This window comes from Amyelois transitella, chromosome 25 (assembly GCF_032362555.1).
Source record: "Amyelois transitella isolate CPQ chromosome 25, ilAmyTran1.1, whole genome shotgun sequence".
NCBI classification, from domain to species: domain Eukaryota; kingdom Metazoa; phylum Arthropoda; class Insecta; order Lepidoptera; family Pyralidae; genus Amyelois; species Amyelois transitella.
In genome coordinates, this window is record NC_083528.1 from 1,496,202 (window position 1) to 1,517,728 (window position 21,527).

Here is a 21,527-nt window from a genome sequence, read left to right on the forward strand (position 1 = left end):
TAATGGGTTACAAAGATTGAAAAGTAAAAAAAAAATATTTTTTGTAAAATTCTTTAAATATGAACCATTTTATCTAATAAACAGTTAATTTTGTTACTAACGCATAGTCAACAAAAACACTTTCGTATGTAAAGTACAACAATGACCACAAGTTCAATAAATAAATTTAAAAAAATCACAAAATGTTAAGATTATCCTTAACTATTCCTATCAGAATATATAGTTTTAATCTTAGTGCAATCTTTAGAAATATGTGTGAATATTATTTTAATTTTTCTTATTAAAATTTATTTATTATTATAATCTTTTTCATCTTCGTTAAATCTCTCCAATCACAATCACGACGCAGTTTTAGATTTTAAGTAAGTAGGTAGTTAAAATAATTCCATTTTTATACATTTTTTTTTCCATATTTAAATGAAAATTATACTGAGTGGTACAAACATAATTCGATACCACATCACACACACCATTTTAATAGACTGTATACTGATAATAACTTAGAACTTAATCAGCAATGATGATTTCCGATTTAAAAATGATCGACAACTTATTTGCTGGTGATCTAAAACTGCGCAACCAACAATCGACAAAAGCCTCTGGGAGACCAACTATTACAATATTTACACAATTACCCTAAGGTATTAAAGTTTTGCGGTGAAATGGAAGGTTTGCCTTGGAGATTGGATGTACTGGAATCAGTTATGGAACATCCCTTATAAGAATCATAAGATTTTTGAACGAATAAGATTCTAAATATCAATGTGTGATTTATATAGGTTTACGATGGTAAATTCAATTCAATGTTCTTGGTGCGCCCAGCCAGTTTTTACGCTAAAAATTTATGTTATAGCTGCAATTACGGAGGACCGTAGTTGCACCATTAGTAGACCTTAGGCACGTCTACACCCCCCTTGTGGGGTAGACAGAGCCAACCATCTTGAAAGGAGGAGACCTCGTTCACTATAACACACTTCAATATATTAATTTTGTTTACTCTAAAAGCACGAGCCTATGCGGGAAACATGTGTGTCAGAATGGCGGGTGTACCTCACGGATTTTAATATCTGTTTTGGATTAAAAACGTACCTGATGTGTACCTCAGTGTACCTATCCTAAAAATCTGTGTACCTCCTTCTATGTAAAGATTTTTAATAAAATAGGTACACCCGCCATCCTGACGTCAGGACCGCGGGTGTACTTCTAGTTAGCATATGTAGGTAAGTTAACTGTATATGTAGATTTGGTACCTCTTGTGTACCTGCAGAAACAAATATTAAATAAATAAAAAATATTGTGTTGTACTCTGCAGCAACGCCCCCTGTTGGAATTTTTGTTCTTCCTATGGCAATATAATGTACAACAGAAGAACATTATGTACAAAAAACAATTTAGTATGTACGTACAGTAAATTTGAGAAAAAATGATACTTTATAGGGCGCTGCTAGTGAGTATACTCTACAGCGGCGCCACTCAGAATACTTACTTGTATTTAGACTAGAAATCTGATTTTTTAATTAAACAATGTACAAACGTTTATTAGTATGTACGTCTTAGAATAATAATGAAAATGTAAGCAACTATTGTTTTATCAAATTTAAAAGAAAGACCGTAGTTAGGTAGGTACGTTGCAGTGAACACTTCTTCTTTCCTGTCAATAAGGCAATTAATAAAGTAAGTACTAAATGAATAACACAGATTTTGTGACAGTAGTAACAATTTCAGGAAAACTATATTGTCTGCCTTTTATTTTTTCATAATGAATAAAAAAAAAAACTAGCCTTTGCTTTGCGGCTTCACCCGCGGTAAGCTTTAAAAACGTAAAATCAATTAATTCGTTAATAAATAATAAGGCTTTGCAAGACATTTCTAATAAAGTTAGATAAAACAATAGTTGCTTACATTTTCATTATAATTCTAAGACGTACATACTAATAAACGTTCGTACATCGTCTAATTAATAAATCAGCTTTCTAGTATAAATATAAGTAAAATATTCTGAGTGGCGCCGCTGTAGAGTATACTCTCTAGCAGCGCCCTATAAAGTATCATTTTTTCTCAAATTTCCTGTACGTACATACTAAATTGTTTTTTGTACATAATGTTCTTCTGTTGTACATTATATTGCCATAGGAAGAACATAAATTCCAACAGGGGGTGTTGCTGCAGAGTACAACACAAAATATTAAGGGTACTGAGAAAATGAAAAAAATTAAAAATTAAAAAAAGAAACTCTTATAGGATCACTCTAGTGTGTGTCTGTATGTTATTATACATTTATGTATAGGTACAGAATTGAAACATTCCTAAATCACAAAATATATTTTTATGTATATATAACAAAAAAATATTTCAATCCATAAAGGTCACATTCTGAAATCATACATTTTGAGCTTTTTCTTACATTATTACGAAGATCGTCAAAACACTCCCATCGCTTGCCTCGGAAGGATACCTACATGAAAGTATATACTGTAGTAATGAACTAGAAGTAGATCATTTATACATAAACATTTTGTTGTTGATATAGTTAATTATAATTTGTATTGTGCAACTTCTTTTCTGTTTTGTTCAGAATGTGTCATAACTGCCAGTTACAAACAAAGAAAAAGAAAATTTTAACATGAAAAAAATGTTTTTTTTTTTCATTTTCTCAGCATTTTTAATATTTTTTATTTATTTAATATTTGTTTCTGCAGGTACACAAGAGGTACCAAATCTACATACACAGTTAACTTACCTACATATGTTAACTAGAAGTACACCCGCGGTCCTGACGTCAGGATGGCGGGTGTACCTATTTTATTAAAAATCTTTACATAGAAGGAGGTACACAGATTTTTAGGATAGGTACACTGAGGTACACATCAGGTACGTTTTTAATCCAAAACAGATATTAAAATCCGTGAGGTACACCCGCCATTCTGACACACATCGGGAAACTTCGACAAACTATATAATAGACTAGCAACCCTGCCCTGCTTCGCATGGGTAACATTTATACATATACACCTACCTCTTGAATAACTTTATTTTTAAAAAAATGTCCGCATCAAAATCCGTCATGTAGTTTAAGCATACATACAGAGGAACAGGCCCGGGAAGCGACTTTGCTTTATACTATGTAGTGATTCACCAATGAGAGCAAAAAAAAAAATTCCGATATTAGAACCGCCATACCATTCAAAATGGATCTTAGTGGTTGCAATAAAGCTTACAATCTGAAAACTGAAATGAAAACTGCTCGTTGTGGATTGTGTTTTTTTTTGTAAAACATTAAGATTCATTTTCGAACGGATGAAAGTGTTTGTTTGGTTGGTAATTTTTTAAGTGGGACAAGTGGATCATACAAAAGTTACGTCATGATGGGATAGCATCGTCTCCAAGTCGTCTAGCACAGCTCCGCACCTCCGCCGTAAATCATTATTCCCAACTCGAAAAACACGTATAGGGATGGGTTAGGCCATTGCATTGCATGTGCATGTTTTATATAGGTTTGTAATGGTAAGTTAAAATTACTGGCAACACTACACAAACTTTGCCTCCTGGTATGACCAGGAACACAGACATAGTGCAAGTTATTTATGATCTGCGATGTTTGGCAAAAGAGGTAAACTTTCCGGCATATAAATATAGATATACACAGGACAGATTACTGATAGAGTAAGCCCAGCCCTGAAGTAAGTTCGAGACTTGTGTTACGAGATACTAACTCAACGATACTATATTTTACAACCAATACTTGTTGTATAAACATTCAAGACCCAGGCCAATCAGAGAAAGTTCGTTTTTATCATGACTTGATTGGGATTCTAATCCGGGACCTCGGGTGTCACAGACAAGCGCGCCAGAAGTCGGCACCATGATAGATAGATTTCAGTTATTGAAAAGTCTTTGATGTTATACAAAGTTTCCTGTTAAACATCTTATAAACCACACATTAATACTTAATCTAGGATCAATCTCAAAACATTACCATCTCATCCAGACTCCGTCTTCTCCGTCAGCAAAACTTCACTTCACTTAAAACCATTTAGTTACACACACACACTAGTCCGGAGGTCGATGCACCACCTCTTGTGGTAACTTTACACTGTCCACCGGCTTTGATTCACTTTTTTGACTGTCCTTATGTTTTTCATATTTATCCGAGCTTCTGTGCTCCTTCCTGTGTTCCCTTGTACGATCTGAGGGTCTGTCAGAAGGCTTGTCAGATTTATGCGACTTGTGCGGGCGAGAGGACGAATGCCTCCTATGATGATCAGATCTGTGTTTATCGTCCTTATGCTTATGATGGTTCTTGTCAACTTTATCAGATTTCGAGTCCGTTTTCTCCTTGTCCGACCTCTCTTTCTTCAATCTATCCTTCTCACTTCTACTCTCGTGTTTATCCTTATGTTCAGAGCGTTCCGTTTTGATTTCCTTCTCAGTTTTCACTTCTTTAACATCGTTCTTTTCATGTTTCTGTTCTTTCGATTCGATTTTGTCTTTTTCCGATTTGGTGTCACATTTCTTTTCCTTTTTTTCATCAACTTTAGCCTGGACCTCTACGCTTTTTCTGGAGTTCTGTATCTTGAGCGGAGTTTTCTCTTTAAACTTGGCACTGAGCGCTCTCATCTCTATAACGCCGGTTTTCAGTTTTGTTGACGACTTTTTGGTGTCTGCAAAAAAATATATACATAAATCAAATTCAACTGGTTCGAATTCTGTTAAACACGGCCCACACCAACCGCCTGAGCTTTAATAAGTACGTCGACCCACGTATTTAGTACATACATACGTATAGTCCCGTCTATGATAACGATTAGGATAACCAAAATCTTCAACAGTGCCGTGTGGTGTCCGGCACTACAATAGAACTACTTCATATCTTTCCCATGGATGTCGTAAAAGGTAACTACGCCTATCCTGAGGCGTATAAATTGGTATTCTTCTTGAAGGCGATCGGGCTAGCAACCTGTCACTATTTGAATCTCAATTCCATCATGAAGCCAAAAAGCTGAATGTAGCCTTTCAGTATTTTCGATACTGTTTACTCTGTCTTCTCCGCAAAAGGATATAGAAGTGACTATATCTATTTATGTCTTTAACATTACTCAAAATATTTAACAGCAAAATTAATATTTTACCCGTGCTGTGGTCAGTGATGACCGGTTGCGGATCTGCTGGTCTCTCCTCAGCTGGTGAAGAAGCCTCTGATGATGGGTAATACTGCTTCAGGCGGAGATGCCACGCTGCAATAGATAAGTCCCAAATAAGTCTCCAACATATAATTGGTTGGTTTAATCTGTACGACTTGTAATTATAATTAAATGAACAAAAAAAAAATTAAAAATAAATTATCTTTACATGGACGAGAGCGTGCCCGGTTAAAATGCTTGAATGCGCAGAAGGGCGCAGGTTCAAATCCCACATCGGCCATGTACCAATGACTATTTATCTATCAACACATTTGCTTATCGTAAAAGATTGTAAAAGTACTGTCATCCAATCTAACCATCTAAAGACTTCCGACTATTGACTCTATCTACCCCGTAAAAAATAAAGACGTGCATCTTACCAACTGACGTGACAGCGGAAACAGTCCTGAACTGATGAATGATATTCCTGGGCAGGAAGTAGATGTCATCTGAACATAACGGGAGGCGGGAGTAGCGAACACCCTCCCTGCGCAGTTGGTTAAGTTTCGCCTCTTCTAGCCTGCAACAAAACAAATAAATAAATATATACGGGACAAATTACACAGATTGAGTTAGTTAGTTTACTCAATATGCTCACAAAATTTCATGAGAATCGGTCAAGTCATTTCGGAGGTGTACGGGAACGAACATTGTGACACGAGAACTTTATACACATACGGTCACATCTATATCCCTTGTGGGGTAGACAGAGCCAACAGTCTCGAAAACACTCATAAGCCACGCTCAGCTATTTGGCTCAACATAATACATATATTACCGCAGTAAGTGAAGTGGCGCTAGCTAATTCAAATTCAAACTTTTATTTGCATAATACGAGTACAACAAGGTCTTAAATATTATGTATAACATACATACATATGATCACGTCTCTATCCCTTACGGGGTAGACAAAGCCAACAGTCTTGAAATGACTGATAGGCCACGTTCAGCTGTTTGGCTTATATAATGGAATTGAGATTCAAATAATGACGGGTTGCTAGCCCATTGCCTAAAAGAAGAATCCCAAGTTTACAAGCCTTTCCCTTAGTCGCCTTTTACGACATCCATGGGAACGAGATGGAGTGGTCCTATTCTTTTCTTTTTATTGGTGCCGGGAACCACACGGCATAACAGTATAACAGATCTTCATATTTACCCTTTCGGATGTTGCAAACATTTATTTTGTATTAGTAGACTTAGTAGCTAGCTGAAGTTAAGCAACATGATGAGAAACGAACTTTCTCTGATTGGCCTGGGTCTTGGATGTTTATCTATATACGTATTTATAATAAAATATAGTATCGTTGAGTTAATATCTCGTAACACAAGTTTCGAACTTACTTCGAGGCTAACTAAATCTGTGTAATTTGTCCCGTATATATTTATTTATTTACAACTCACCATGTGACGCACTGCGAGATGGGCGGCTCGTACAGGTCCAGCTGCAGCAGCCGCACCAGCTTGTTGAAGTCCGCCGCGTGGAACGCCACCACGTCCTTGGTTATCCTGCCGCGGTCCGACTCGTCGCCGCAGTGTATCGCCTTCAGTACGCCTGGTGGGTGGAGAACAAGCTGGTGTTTAGTAGTAATAAAGCACCTGGGTGACCGAGCGGTGTTGGGTGAAATTAAAAAAAAAAAAAACATAAATAGCCATCAAGACAAATGAGAAAACAAATAATAAAATAAATTGAAGGTACATAAATTAAAACAATCCGTTGTCATGGATCAAACCCAGCCATTTGAAAACCGATCGCTCGCCAAGCGTAAGTGATCGCGACGGCGAAATTATCAATATTTAGCGACCATTTTATATACGAGAAAATAGAATTTTGCGTGAAAATGTGGGAAAAATCTAAGGCCCTTTGCGTTTGTTATTTTTTTTTATTAAGAAAAACGCATTTACTAATTTTATTTAAGCACAATTTTCACAATAAAAATACTATAGTGAAAATAAAAACAAAAAATTAAGTTTCTCAAAAAAAAAAAAAATCCCCATCTCTCACGGTGGACGTATGTAATGAACATCAAAATTAGTTCTAAATACAATCGCACACAAAATTATTTGTAGTTTGATTTTGAACGCTGATAAACCAGTTGGCAGGTTTCGCCGCTACAGCTACACAGACAGACAGACAGACAAACAGACGACAGATAACTATTGTACATCCTCTCCAGGATAAAACATAGTGATACTATAAACACATGTAACAGATCTGTACTACTTACTTATGTTATACAATAAAGTTTTTGAATAGGGGATATTCATGTTTTTTTTTTGTCATAAATCAATATTTTACTTCATTGTAATGTAGAAAAAAATATAATTAAGCTTCAAAAAAGTCTAGATATTTTTCAAAATGAAATTTAAAACTTTGAATTTATTTGAGCAGTTCAAACGCCGTCATTTTGCGCGCGCTTTGCGTGACGTCACGCGGCACTCTCAGTGTTTATTTACTGTGAACTTTTCAGTTACTTCGTACTTATTTACAGTATTGATAACTTTAAAATCATGGAAGAAGCCAAAAAGGCATCTTATAAGTACTGTATAGTACCAAAGTGCACAAATACTACTCGAAAAACAACAGACAAATTGTTTTTTCGTATTCAAGACGATGCGAATATACGAAAACTGTGGTGTAAGGTGATGAGAAGGGATAATGTATCTCCTAAATCGCGTTTATATTGTTGTGAAGATCATTTTAACGTAAGTATACTTTATTAAGGTACAGCATAGTGTGAATTAGTAAAAAGTACGTTTTGCATTAGCTATTAAATCAGGATATAAATTTATAGAAATTAAATCATTAATATATATATCTCAGATACACACAAAGTCAAAGTTATTATACTTGAGTGAACTTCAATAATATAACATGTACTGTACTTATATTATTACCTTGTAGACGTAAAAATATAAGTTTCAGAGCAATGACAACTGGATATGTATAGGTTATGTTTTGGTGTATTATAAGTGAACTGCTGTATGCATTTATTAATAAAAATCCATGTTATGGGCTAAAATATTTTATGTAACATAATAATTACCTTGCAGCTTTCACTCCTCTGATCTCTGCGCTCGTAAAATCGGGATTTGATGCAAAATATGATGTCATCATAAATGCATCTATTTTCGGTAGATTGTCCGATTGTGCTTTGACAAAACCAGCTTCAGTCATCGTTCTACATTTACTACTAATCTAAACTAAACTCCACTACAATCAGCACAAGAAAACAGCTTTAAATATTTATTTTTCTCACTACACAATAGGAGCTTCGATACCGATAAATTCAATGTTGTGCCGCATGACGTCACATTTTGGTCGACCAATGGTGGCGCGTTTTGCTATCTTGAATTTCGCGCCGTTATTTTGCACTTTTTGGATAATAATTTAGGGGTTTAAATAATAAGTAAATGAAAAAAAAACCTTTCGATTATAATATGACGGTAATAAGTATTCGAGAAAAAAATACTTTAGGCCATTTAAAATTTTATGCATATCCCCTATTTGAAAAAAAAAAAAAAAAAATTAGCATTTGACGTACCGACGGCGGCGGTGGTGATGCGGTCGAGCCCGTGGCCCACGTGGTCGGCGTGCGCGCGCGTGCGGTCCTCGAACAGCGACTCGCGCGCCTCGCTGCAGCGCCGGTACTGCAGGTTGCGCAGCTCGTTGATGCCGGTGCTGGGTCACATACACACATACATATTATATATATATATATATGGGAACTTGTAGACGACGGGCTAGAAACCTGTCACTATTTGAATCTCTCAATTCTATCTTGAAGCCAAACAGCTGAACGTGGCCTTAAAGTCTTTTCAAGACTGTTGGCTCTGTCCACCCCGCAAGGGATATAGACGTGATTATTTGTATGTACATATATATACACATATAGATTATAAACTCTTCTTGTATCAGCACCCAATAGTTTGACATGTAAAGTTACCGTGTACCACAGCACAGCCCGTCGTCTACAAGTTCCCAAGAATCCCAAGTTTATATAAGTCTTCACTTTAGTCATCCATGAGATGGAGTACTCTAAGTCTAAAAGTGCAGGAAACCACACGGCACTGCACGGCTGAAGAAGAACAAGAATACAAATCGACTCACCGTCTCTTCTTGATAGGACTCTTGCCCAATTCCGCTGTGGGCACCAATTGTTCCCCGGGCCTGATCCACAGTATGGGGCCGTCGTTCGACTCTTGCGGCTCCATTTCTACGGCTGACATGGGGCCCCATGGCATCGTCTGTCACGCGATAGAAAACATTTATTTTTAATCGAACCAGCAAAGCAAGTTAGATGGATTTTTGCTCACTCGAGTAATTCAATAAATTAATTGTTTTGATAATCTTCAAATATGTTTTAAATAAATTATAATTAATATTAAAACTAAAAATAAAACATAAATAAAACGATTAAAAAAAAATTTATATTTGAATAATTCTGTGTGTATAGTTAAGACTCATGACTCTTAACTTTAACACACTGTTCAGGTGCACTACGACTAGTCAAAGACTTGAGAGTCTTAACATTGGCACACTGGACATATTAACATTTTGATACATACATACATAAAATCACGCCTCTTTCCCGGAGGGGTAGGCAGAGACTACCTCTTTCCACTTGCCACTATCTCTGCATATTTCCTTTGCTTCATCCACATTCATAACTCTCTTCATGCAAGCTCGGCGGTAATTATTAACATTTTCATAATGTTTAAATATTAGTTGTCTCACCATCCTGAGGAAGGGGCACTCGTCGAGCATGTTGAGCATGTCGGGGAAGTAGCCGCCCACCTCCTCGTGCACGGTGCCCACCAGCGAGATCTGGTGCAGCGGCCCGCAGCGGAACGTGCCCGCCGCGTACGACTGTTGCACCTGGAATGTCATGGAAAAACATATTTTTTTTGTTTTAGGATTTTTTACATTCCATTTGCGTCATCACATCACAAGAACAATGGCAACCTGGCTTGAAGATGCATCAAATAGCACACAAACCAGGAAGCTAAAGAAAAATGCATTTTACTCAAAGCAAAAACAAACCTAAAGTGAAACAAATAAAACAAATAAAAAAATATATATATACATACATATATAAAATCACGCCTCTTTTCCGGAGTGTGGTAGGCAGAGATTACATCTTTCCACTTGCCACGATCTCTGCATACTTCCTTCGCTTCATCCACATTCAAAACTCTCTTCATGCAAGCTCGGCGGTTTCGGGTACTGTTGACCTGACCCTTTGCCAGGACGTCCTTAATTTGATCAAGATACGTTCGCCTAGGTCTTCCCACTCCGACCTTTCCCTCCACACTCTCCTTATATATCTTATATCCAAAGATAAAAAATGTAAGTTTAACTAGTTTTTCTAAGCGGCTTCTTTCCAGGAACACTACTTCATTGTCAAGACTCGAGTGAAACTATGGTCTCAATATCAAAAGCATGGAATAGACCGTATGATAAGTCTTTAGTTAAAGTAAGTCTTTAGCTAGATCAGGGCACTGAAGACTTTCATGAATGTGGCCGTGTTTAGACAAATCTAGTGCACCTATTTGTGGCTAGAAAATGTGAAGTCTAGGGTAAAGGAAACAGACCTGTTGGTAGTATTTTAGTTTAGTTGAAGCCCTGGCCAGGACTCCAGCTTTGACCGCCGGGAGAGTGGCAAGAGGAGACATAGTTCTAAAGCCAATTTGTGGGTAACTAAGGCTATAATGATATTATAGCCTTAGTTATCAAAAGGTAATAATTAATAGCCGGGATAATAAGACTTGTAAATCTGAGCTGTTAGTAGTATATTGTAAAAGTGGTGGTCTTTACATCCGGTTACGATTGACCGGCAAGCCGAGTGTCGCAGGAGACGAGAAATGGGGGGAAGAGGGGGAGGTTTAAAGCATAGAATAAGCAATATGAGTAAATCTTCAGTAGTTTATAAATATGGTGTCTTTAAAAATTGTTAAGTCTACAAGCCCATTATATATACAGGGTGACTTTTAATTCAACTGCATAAATCTAACTGTTAAGTGTACTCATCTAAAGGATATTTAAAAACGTTAAAAGAAAAATATCGGTTCATATTTCAGAAAGTACAAAAAAATATTAAAGTATCAAAATCCACGATCCTAAATACGTCATATCACCCCGGCCGGCGGAAGAGGACGCGTAAGATTCAAAGTTCAACGGCACAATCCATTCAGCCTGTATACATATATGTATATAAGAAAACCTTACCTGTTGATAGTATTTTGTGAGCGTCGTAGTCTCAATGTCCGAAGCCCTGGCCAGGACTCCAGCTTTGACCGGCAAGTTGGGGTGGGTTGCGGCGAGATGCTGCAACAGGCAGGGGAACCGTGCGGCGGCTCCGCGGACGACGCCGCACACGAAATGAGCCCAGCCTTCACTGTCTTCGGAAAACACCAACTGGAAAAATGATATTAGTACGGTTATTATACATAGAGATACATATAGTGACGTCTGTATCCCTTGTGGGGTAGATAGAGCAGAACAATTCTGAAAGGCCATGTGTAGGTGTATGGCTTAATGATGGAATTGAGATTCAAATAGTGTGTTTTTACCTTCAGTGTGCCGTGTGGTTCCCAACACCTATAGATAAAAGAATAGCCACTCTTACCTTTTTTCCTTGGATATCATAAAAGGCGAGTAAGGTATAGGCTTGCAAAGCTTGGGATTTTCTTTTAGGCGATGGGCAGCAAACTGTCTCAATTTGAATCTCAATTCTATTTTTAAGCCAAACAACAGCTGAACGTGGTCCATCAGTCTTTTCGAGACTATTGGCTCTGTCTACCCCGCAACGAAAGTATGCGTGATTATATCTATGTATGTATGTATGTATATGTTTACCTTCAGAAACTCCTTCGCGAGCGACTCCTGTTGGTGGACGCTGAGCATGTCCACATCCCTCTGGTTGAGGTACACCACGCTGGCGCCGCCATTAGGATGGGTGTCCACTCGCATTAGCCTGCGGACAAACATACACAATGTATTCAACTTGACGGTGGAATAAATGTACCGGTCTGTAAAAAATAAAATAAAAAATAAAAATTTTTTAAAATTAAAAATAAAAAATAAAAAATAAAAATAAAAAATAAAGATTTTGGCGGTAGCTGTCATTAAGTAAACAAATTTTCAAAAGTGCTCCAATTATTTAATTCATAAATATTTGATTTTTATTGATTAATACAATTTATTCACTTAATGTTATAATTTACTCGGATTAGCATCTTGCCAGACTATTTTCAAAGTAACTAATCACCTTTTGGACACTTTCATCACTATGGACTCCCTTTCCATTCTGTGCAAGGACATGAGCGAACTGAAGAACATGTTTGCTTCTAAGATGTCTTCTTTTGAAGAGGCTCTTCCCGTCAGAAGTCCCGCCGGAAGTCAGAACTCCCAGGATCAAACCGCAGTCCTTGTCAGTGAGTACCACTCGTTCAAAAACTTTATTTGGAAGGCTGTATCCAGGCTCAGCCAGCAATTGGAGTTGGTATTTTCTGTGCTTGACAACTTCGAGATGAGATCACGTGCAAATATTCTTCTGTTGCATGGCCTCAATGAAAATAGAGATGAAGATGTTAGTGCGGACCTACAGAAGATTTGTCGTGAGAAGTTAAAAGTAAATATATCTCCCAATTCCTTTGATGCATGCTGGCGTATGGGCAAGCTCCCCAGGACAGATAAGCCTCGACCAGTTCTTATCCGCTGTGCGAATTCATCTACTCGGCTGGCAATATGGACGGCGAAAAAACTCTTAAAAGGTAGTGGTTTGACTGTGTCTGAATTTCTTACGCCGACACGACATGCAGTATTTGTGGAAGCACGTAAGGCTTTGGGTGTACACGGCTGTTGGACGAGTGACGGGAAGATCGTTGTTGTGACCGCCAAGAATGCTAGAAGGAAAATCACTACGATGGCGGAGCTGCAAGCTATTACTGAAGAACTTGCTGCAGCTAACTGCAATGAGCCAGTGCGTGGTACGCAACCTTCGTCTAGTGTCGTTCCGCCCAGTTATAAGCCTCGTCCACATAGTGCTCGCCTACAAGCGAAAACAACAAGAAAGTAACTGTGGGCGCTGCGCTGTATTATTATTGGTTTATATTATGTTTTGTTGCCTTCTTTCTAATTTGTGTCCGTAGTAATATAACTTCCTTTTTTTATATTCTAATACCTCCTTGTTTTCTGTTCACTTTGTGAGGTAGACTGTTCTTTTTATTATTTGTATGCCACCAACACTTATTACTAACTTAAAACACCAACATTTAAATGTACCGACTTTTGGTTTCTCAGTATAGTTAGATGACATGTGCCATGAATGACAGTGAGTTTTATTTGCTTACTGTCAATGTCATTTACTGTCACTGTGGCAGTTGACATTTGTTTTTTTTTTTATTTGACACGAATGAATTACTTATTTTTCAAAGATGGTTAAATACAATTACATAGGAAATATTTTATTTTCTTGTCTCTTTTTAAATGTAATTGTCTGGCAAGTTGATGATAGATTATTTTTGGTTTTTAAATTAGTTTAGTAGGTATATTGTTGTTATATTAATTTTTGTTAAATCGTTAATTTTATTTATATTTTTTGGCGACAGTTCTGTTGATGAATATTTTTCTCTCTCATCTTCGTCGGACACCCTACACAGTGCTAATGATTCTGAGCCATGTTTAGGCGATAATTTGAACATTACTTTTTCTTCTGTTCCTAAGGACTTTAATGTTATACATATAAATGCCCAAAGCTTGCCTGAGCATTACTCTGATTTATTGGCAAACTTCTCTAATTCTTCCATTCACGCTATTCTCATTTCGGAAACCTTTCTAAAACCGTCTCTTCCTTCTACACTGTATCCTCTTCCTGGTTTCAAACTTATCAGAAATGATAGGACTTACGAAACTGTCAATAATGGTGTTACTAAAATGGTGAGGTGTGGTGGAGTCGCTATTTACTTACGAGGTGATATACCTTGCCAAATTTTATCACAATCTCCATCTGCTCACGAAAATCCTGAACATCTTTTTCTTGAAATTACTCTCTCTCATATTAAAATTCTTCTAGGTGTATACTATTGCCCCTCTCTTCATATAAATTACTTTGATTCTTTTGAGCTTCTTTTGGCGGATTTCCGTACTCGTTATGAACATATTATTATATGGGGGAATTCAATACCTGTCTAATTAAAAATGATTCAAGATCAAGATCTCTCCTTTCCCTTCTTCATTCCTTAGATTTACATTGCCTTCCTCTTAGTGCCACTCATTTTCCACACAATGGTCCTCCATCTCTTCTTGATCTAATAATCACTTCCTCCCCGGATCTTGTGTCAGCGCATGGGCAATTTAATGCAGTGTGTTTCTCGGCTCATGATCTTCTTTATGCGTCTTTTAAATTGCGTTCTCCTAAGCGTAGACACAAAGTTATATTCCGTCGTGATTTCACGGCAATTGATGAACACTCATTTTTAACTGATTTTAATAATGTGAACTGGAACGCTGTTTTGATTGCCCCAGATGTCAATTCAAAAGTCTCTAAATTCTATGAAATTTTGTTATCCCTGTTTGATAAACATGTTCCTGTTCATCCTGTTCGTATTAAATATAACCCAGCTCCTTGGCTCACACCTGAAATCAGAAAGTGCTTGGCCAGAAGAGACAGAGCCAAGTTAAGATTACGTCAATGCCCGTCTGAAGAAAGCCATTCTGCTTATTTATGTCTCCGCAACCATTGCAATAAAAAGTGTAGGGAGGCTAAGCGTAATTACATTCACTCAAATGTGGAAAACTGTCCACCTGGCAAGCTATGGAAGTTTTTGAAGGGTCTAGGTTTCGGCAAGCGTGGGCCTGACGAGAATTTTGTTATGGACGTCAATGATTTGAATAGGCACTTTTGTTCTTCCCCTCGGAATTTTCCATCAGTCACTAAGCAGGCTACGCTTGCTAGTCTAGCTGTTCGTCCTGCTTTTGATTTCCCCTCTTTTTGTATAAACGAAATTACCGCTGATGACGTTATAAGATTAATCAAGTCCATAAAGTCTAGGGCGGTTGGGGATGACGGTATATCTCTTGATATGGTTAAACCAATTGCGGAAATGATTGCCCCTTTTATTACAGATATTATAAACTGCTCTATCTCAACGGGTGTCTACCCGGCTGCTTGGAAACTTGCTCACATAATTCCTCTTCCTAAAAAAAACCCTCCTTCTTGTCCATCTCACTTACGTCCTATTTCAGTTCTCTCAATACTTTCTAAAATCTTAGAATATCACGTCCATCAACAGTTAAGTGCCCACTTATCACGTTACAATATGTTAAGTTCCTTTCAATCGGGTTTTAAATGTGGCCATAGTACTACGACAGCTCTAGTGAAAATAACAGACGACATACGTTTCAATATTGATAATAAAAAGCTTACCGTACTCGTTCTTTTGGATTTTACTAATGCTTTTAATACAGTTGATTTTGATGTCTTAATTGAAATACTACGTTCTTTAAATTTTTCCTTAAATTCCCTCTGTTGGTTTTCATCTTATCTAACTGGACGTCGACAACGTGTAAAACTGCATGATTGCTTTTCAAATTGGTGTGATCTAGTGGCTGGTGTTCCGCAGGGTGGCATTCTATCTCCGGTTCTGTTCTCAATTTTCATTGATGGTATTACTGCGTCTCTTTCCTCTAATTTTCATCTTTATGCCGATGACTTGCAGATCTATGCGTCTTCCAGTTTGGATAATATTCACGATGCTTTTAGTACCATAAATTTGGATTTGGAGAGAATTGCAGATTGGTCAGGCCGTTTTGGTCTTTTAGTTAACGCTGCCAAGTCTCAGGCTATTGTTATAGGTAGCCCACATTATATTTCAAGATTTGCAAATGTGTTGGTTCCTAGTTTGGTTCTGGATAACAATATTATTCCTTTATCTTCCAAAGTGACTAATCTGGGTATCATCATGGACCAAACTCTTTCGTGGAGCCCCTATATCAATGAAATCAGCCGTAAGATGTATGTATCGTTACATTCACTTCGCCGAATGCAAAAATTTCTACCCACCGCCACTAAAATTTTACTTGTACAATCACTTCTCTTTCCTCTTCTTGATTATTCCGATGTGGCTTGTCTTAACGTTACTGAAGAGTTGCTTGACAAATTAGAGCGTTTACAGAACCAGGGCATTCGCTTTGTTTTCGGTCTTCGCAAATTCGATCATGTTTCTGAGTTTCGTCGCCAATTGAATTGGCTCCCCATTCGCCTTAGACGTAATGTTCACACACTATCTCTCTTGTTTAATATCCTTTTTAATCCTTCATTTCCTCACTATCTTCATAAAAATTTCTCGTTCCGTGTGACGGATAGTCGCATGCGATCTCATAATAATCTTAAACTACTTATTCCTCCTTATTCTTCTCGGACTTATGGCTTGTCCTTTAGTGTTCGTTCTGCTCAGCTTTGGAATAACCTCCCACAAGATACGAGATCTGCTCTGAACCTTAGTTCTTTTAAATCACTTATCAAAAGACTGTGTTCTGATGCATCTAACAATTGAGTGTACTTATAAATATGTAAGTTTATATATATATATATTATTTATGTATGTTTATCTTTAATTAGATATGTAGAAATTTATTGTTTATTTTACTGCATCTCAATGCTTTTTATGTGCGCTGCCTTTTAATTATGGATTTTCCTTTATATTTTGGTTGACTGGAAGAAATCCCATTGGGGATAAGTCCGCCATTGTACATATTCTTCTAAATCCAATAACTGTTTTGCAATTTGTTTTATTTATTTTTATGTGCAATAAAGAGTTTACAAACAAACAAACAAACAAACAAAAATCTTTTATTAGGCAACAACATAGTTTTAACTTAAAATTTAGGTGCTGGAGCCATCTTTTAAGCAAAAGAATGCTTGTGCCAGATGACTCCGCTCTTCTTATCGATAAGACACATAAATGTTACCTAAAGTGATTTAGAACATGCATGACTAAGGTTTAGGTTTATAACAATTTATATTACAATATCTCATACTAATACAATTTAAAGTCTTAGGTAACTGATAAATGTCTCCAATTCTTCATATGTTTGATTGTGTAACCACATTATTAACATTGTTTTGCACTCGTAGTAAGGTTTGTTGTATAGGCCTGTATAGACCGTATTCTATAAAATCGTCTAAATACACTCACTTTTGGCATTTGAGTTGTTTCTAAGGGAAGTTTTATACTGTAGGCAACCTTCTTTATATATACCGTAGCAACGGTTGCCATGGTTTGTTTAGTAAGGTCAGAGAAAAATGTCAGAGATTATATTTTTTGTCAAATATTTTCATTTTATTACCAAAATATAGTACTTTTATTTGATTATTTCTCTCCACTTTTCTCCTTCTGTCTTCTGTAGTGAACTTTTCACTATACTTCCAAAGAAGTTTCCTTGAAAAGATCTAAAACTGATATGTGGTATTTAAGGCCATTTGACAGCAGAGTTTTCCACTAGATATGTTCCCAAAAAGGAAAATCCATGCTTGCATGAAGAGAATTATGAATGAGGATGAAGCGAAAAAGCATACAGGGATCGTGGCAAGTGGAAATATTTGGTCTCCGCCTACCCCTTCGAGAAAGAGGCGCGTTTATGTAAATGTACGATCCTAAGAATGACCTAAATACCTTCCTACACCTAACCTGGTAGTTAACCACTTTAATGGCGGAGTTCTCTAGCAGTTTCTAGAACTGACCTGTGGTACTTTAGCCCTTTGATAGCTGGGTTCTCCACCAGCGAGGGTCCCCAGGCATTGGGCGAGGCGGTCGCCGTGGACACGGAGCGGTCTCGGCGACACTGAACGCCGATGGAGCATCGCTTGATGCGGGCACGGCGGCGACAATGGTGACAGGACGATGATGATGATGATGAGTGGCGCGAAGAGTGGGATGATCTGGAATTTAGAGGAAGTATTAGATTCTGTTCAAGCTTCTCTGAGTCACACATACATATTATATATTCTTTGTTTGTCTTTCTTCACATCCCGGGAGCCCTATATAAACGTGGGCGCACGCCCCGGGATTTCGTCTTTTTGCTCGCTATCCTCCGGCGGTTACTTACTGGATCTTGTCTATAGCAAAACGCACGCCCTCTTAAAAAACTAGTCCTAATAAAGGTTGTAGTTATAAATTATCTCTTACATCCGACTTTTACGTAAACGTCACATTTAGTTTTGAGAAATAAAAAATTATAAGCGCAAGTATAGTGTACTAGCTGTGCCCGCGACTTCGTCCGCGTGGAATAGTTATTTTGGGCATCATTGATGCCCTCAAGGATGATTAATACTACCCGTTTTTTTCACATATCCCATTATTTCTTTGCTCTTTATAGTTGCAGCGTGATGTTATATAGCCTTAAAGCCTTCCTCGATAAATGGTCTATTCAACGCAAAAAGAATTTTCAACTCGAACCTTCAAGTAGTTCCTGAGATTATATTTTTATAGTATTAGTATAGATGTAAATTTTGTACCACTCCATCTGATAACGTCGACTTTGTAAAAGCTTTAGTCGCCTCTGACAAAGTCCACACGAATCAGATACAACCATCATAATTCAAACTAAATTAGGCAAGCTTCAATAGAGGCACAACAATCAGATGAAAGTCACTTTGTGTAACTTGGCTCATCCACTACTATAAATCGTTTATCATCAATCAGAGAAAGGAATGATATGAAGTGAAGAAGAATGTTGAAGTAGGTAAATGTGGCTCTTCAAACTATTTGTGACTGTTGCCTCTGTCTACCCTGCGATGGACATAGATGTGGTTATACGTATGTACATGTAATTTTGTGAAAAAACTCACCTGTCCCTTTCGCGCTCCTTCTCTTTCTCTTTTTCCTTTTCCTTCTCCCTATCTCTTTTCTTCTCAACTTTAATCTTCTCCTCTTTTATCTTATCCGGTTCAGACTTAACGTTCGTCATAATAGCTGGAACATGCGACGTATTCTCTTGCTTAATCTTAAACGGAAGCTCCAAGTTCCCATAACACGGCAACTCCCTCCGCGGGTTAGACTGAAACCGTATAGCCCTCATCGTCATACTGAAATGAGTGCCAGGTCTACGCACATTGGAATTATCCAGTAAAACATTCGATCTTGTCACTCTGGGATATTTGTATCGGAACATTGATCTTTGAAGATGAGTGTTGATTATCCGGAGTTGTCTTGATACCGATGAGAATATCCGCTTTGTGACGTCATCATATGGTACTTTATTGTTCAACTGCATTTGTCTCCATGAGGCATTCAGGCCTCCAAACCAGTCTGGAGTCACTGGGTCTTGGAATACGTTGGAAAGGGTCCAATCATACAAAAGAGGATTTTTTGGTGGAGGCGTCTTCTTCATCACATGGAGACTTAGCATGGCAGCGTTGCCGTACCCTCCGGAATCGAATACGGGCCATATTTTGCTAAGTTTCGCTGGTTTTCCACCTTCCTCCCATAGGCAGACATCTTTATACAATTCTTCACTGCGCTTTCGCTTCTTACCTGGAGGGGAGGGGTACAATTGCTTAGTATGGTTTCTATGAAAATATTTTAGGACTTAGTATCACTCTGTGGTTCCCAGCACTTAAGAGCAAAAAGCGGAAAAGGTTAATAAAATTGGGATCCTTCTTGAAAAAGCACAGAAGTAGAATAAACACAGGGGAAATGAGAGCGTTTAGAAGTATGATAGGTGTAAAATTAGTGGCAGGATAAGAAACAGCATAATAAGGGAATGCTTAGATGCTTCAGTCATATCGAAAGGATGAATGAAAACAGGTTGACTAAGCAAATATACAAAGGAAGTATGAATGGGACTGTTCGAGAGAGAAGGCCAAACGAACCTTGATCAAATCGGAGACGTTCTAGCAAAGCCAACAAGCTTGCATGAAGAGAAGTATGAATGTAGATGAAGTGTGCAGGGATCATGGCAAGTGAAAAGATGTGGTCTCTGCCTACTCCTCCAGAAGAGAGGCATGATTTATGTATGTATGTGTTCTTCTTAAGGCGATGGATGGGCTAGAAACCTGTCACTATTTGAATCTCAATTCCATAATAAAGCCATATAGATGATTGTGCCCTTTCAGTCTTTTCAAGACTGTTGGCTCTGCCTAACCCCAAGGGATATAGACATCATTATATATTTATGTATGAATATAAGTAACTAAAGTAACTTCATATAATAGAAAGTAAATACTGGCAAGGTCATGGATTCATGATTAGTGCAATTTGATTTAAATTATAAGAAATTGATAGAAACTAGCCTCATTGTTCAAAATTATACTTCAACGCGGCTAGAACAAGATTAAACGGCTGATAAAGGTATCAGGGATGTGTTTATAAACAGTTATGACCTCCATTTTATGATGTAACTAACATGGATAGGTTACTAGTTTTCCCACCAAGTTTAACTATAAAGTACACTTTAATCACTCGCACCACTCGACAGACCCATATCGGAGTGCTTGTATGTTGTTATAGAAATAATATTACCTTTTGCATCAGAGGATTGTACAAGTTTCGCACTGGATGACATACTTGGGTCGTAGCCCAATTTCGAAAGTCTTCGGTAGTCGTGAGTCACTCTGCGGCGTTTAGTGCCCTCGCCGGCATCTGCTTCGCTGTTTGGACTGATATAATCGTCAGCGAAGTCACGATTTTCTACTACTTTTACATTCGTTTGTACAGATTCACTTGACGCCATTGTCTTACAGTGAACAAGGAAATCACGGATAACTGACGGTATTTCTTCAATGAAACATCGACAACACTAGTAAATTTTTGAATCATAACGCGAGTAACTTCAACATTCACGTGAAATGATTAGAAACACATTGATTCCGAATAAAAAACAACTTGCGACGCCATTTCTTGCTACCTCACATTTTTTTATGCAAATATTTTTTTTTAAGAAATCGTCATGCTATTACATGCAAAGGCATCATTCGGATAATGTATTGTCAAAAAAAATATACAAAATGCAGGATGTAGATGCATTAATGCTCATAGAAAAAAAAAATTTTTTTGAGAAATAAAATATTTTATCATTTTTAAAATATAAAAATAAAATATAATTTAAATACAATACGTAGTGACCTCTAGTGGTAGCGTAAAGAAAATGTCAAATTATTTCATCATAGATAGGTTATAATAATTACGTTAGATGTCGCTAGTTGTATAGTGACTCACATAGTCAACGCAACGCAAAGAAAATATTTTTCTAATAACGATACCAGATGGCGCTGAACAAAAAATTGGTTCTATTTATCTATTTTATTTATATTTCAACATCTATAATAGATTTCAGTGGTTATGATA

The 21,527-nt window shown here is 37.3% G+C and overlaps 1 protein-coding gene across 1 annotated transcript; it reads right to left on the bottom strand.

Moving 5' to 3' along the window:
- Positions 1-3,102: 3,102 nt before the first annotated feature.
- LOC106142779 (lysine-specific demethylase 9) lies at positions 3,103-21,109 on the bottom strand. The gene is made up of 12 exons (XM_060951630.1): positions 20,703-21,109; positions 19,031-19,715; positions 17,924-18,121; positions 12,037-12,154; positions 11,407-11,595; positions 9,916-10,056; positions 9,289-9,425; positions 8,723-8,859; positions 6,582-6,732; positions 5,561-5,700; positions 5,130-5,234; positions 3,103-4,661 (listed from the first exon to the last, which is right to left on the bottom strand). The coding sequence occupies exons 1-12, from the start codon at positions 20,911-20,913 to the stop codon at positions 4,051-4,053; spliced, it is 2,823 nt and encodes a 940-aa protein (XP_060807613.1). The 5' UTR covers positions 20,914-21,109; the 3' UTR covers positions 3,103-4,050.
- Positions 21,110-21,527: the final 418 nt, after the last annotated feature.

Excerpts from the sequence above, each read along its gene's own strand:
- LOC106142779 (XM_060951630.1), bottom strand. The coding sequence starts at position 20,913 with ATGGCGTCAAGTGAATCTGTACAAACGAATGTAAAAGTAGTAGAAAAT. Across the intron at positions 11,596-12,036 it reads TCGCGAAGGAGTTTCTGAAG|TTGGTGTTTTCCGAAGACAG; the intron begins GTAAACATATAC and ends TCATTTTTCCAG. Across the intron at positions 10,057-11,406 it reads TCACAAAATACTATCAACAG|GTGCAACAGTCGTACGCGGC; the intron begins GTAAGGTTTTCT and ends ATGACATTCCAG.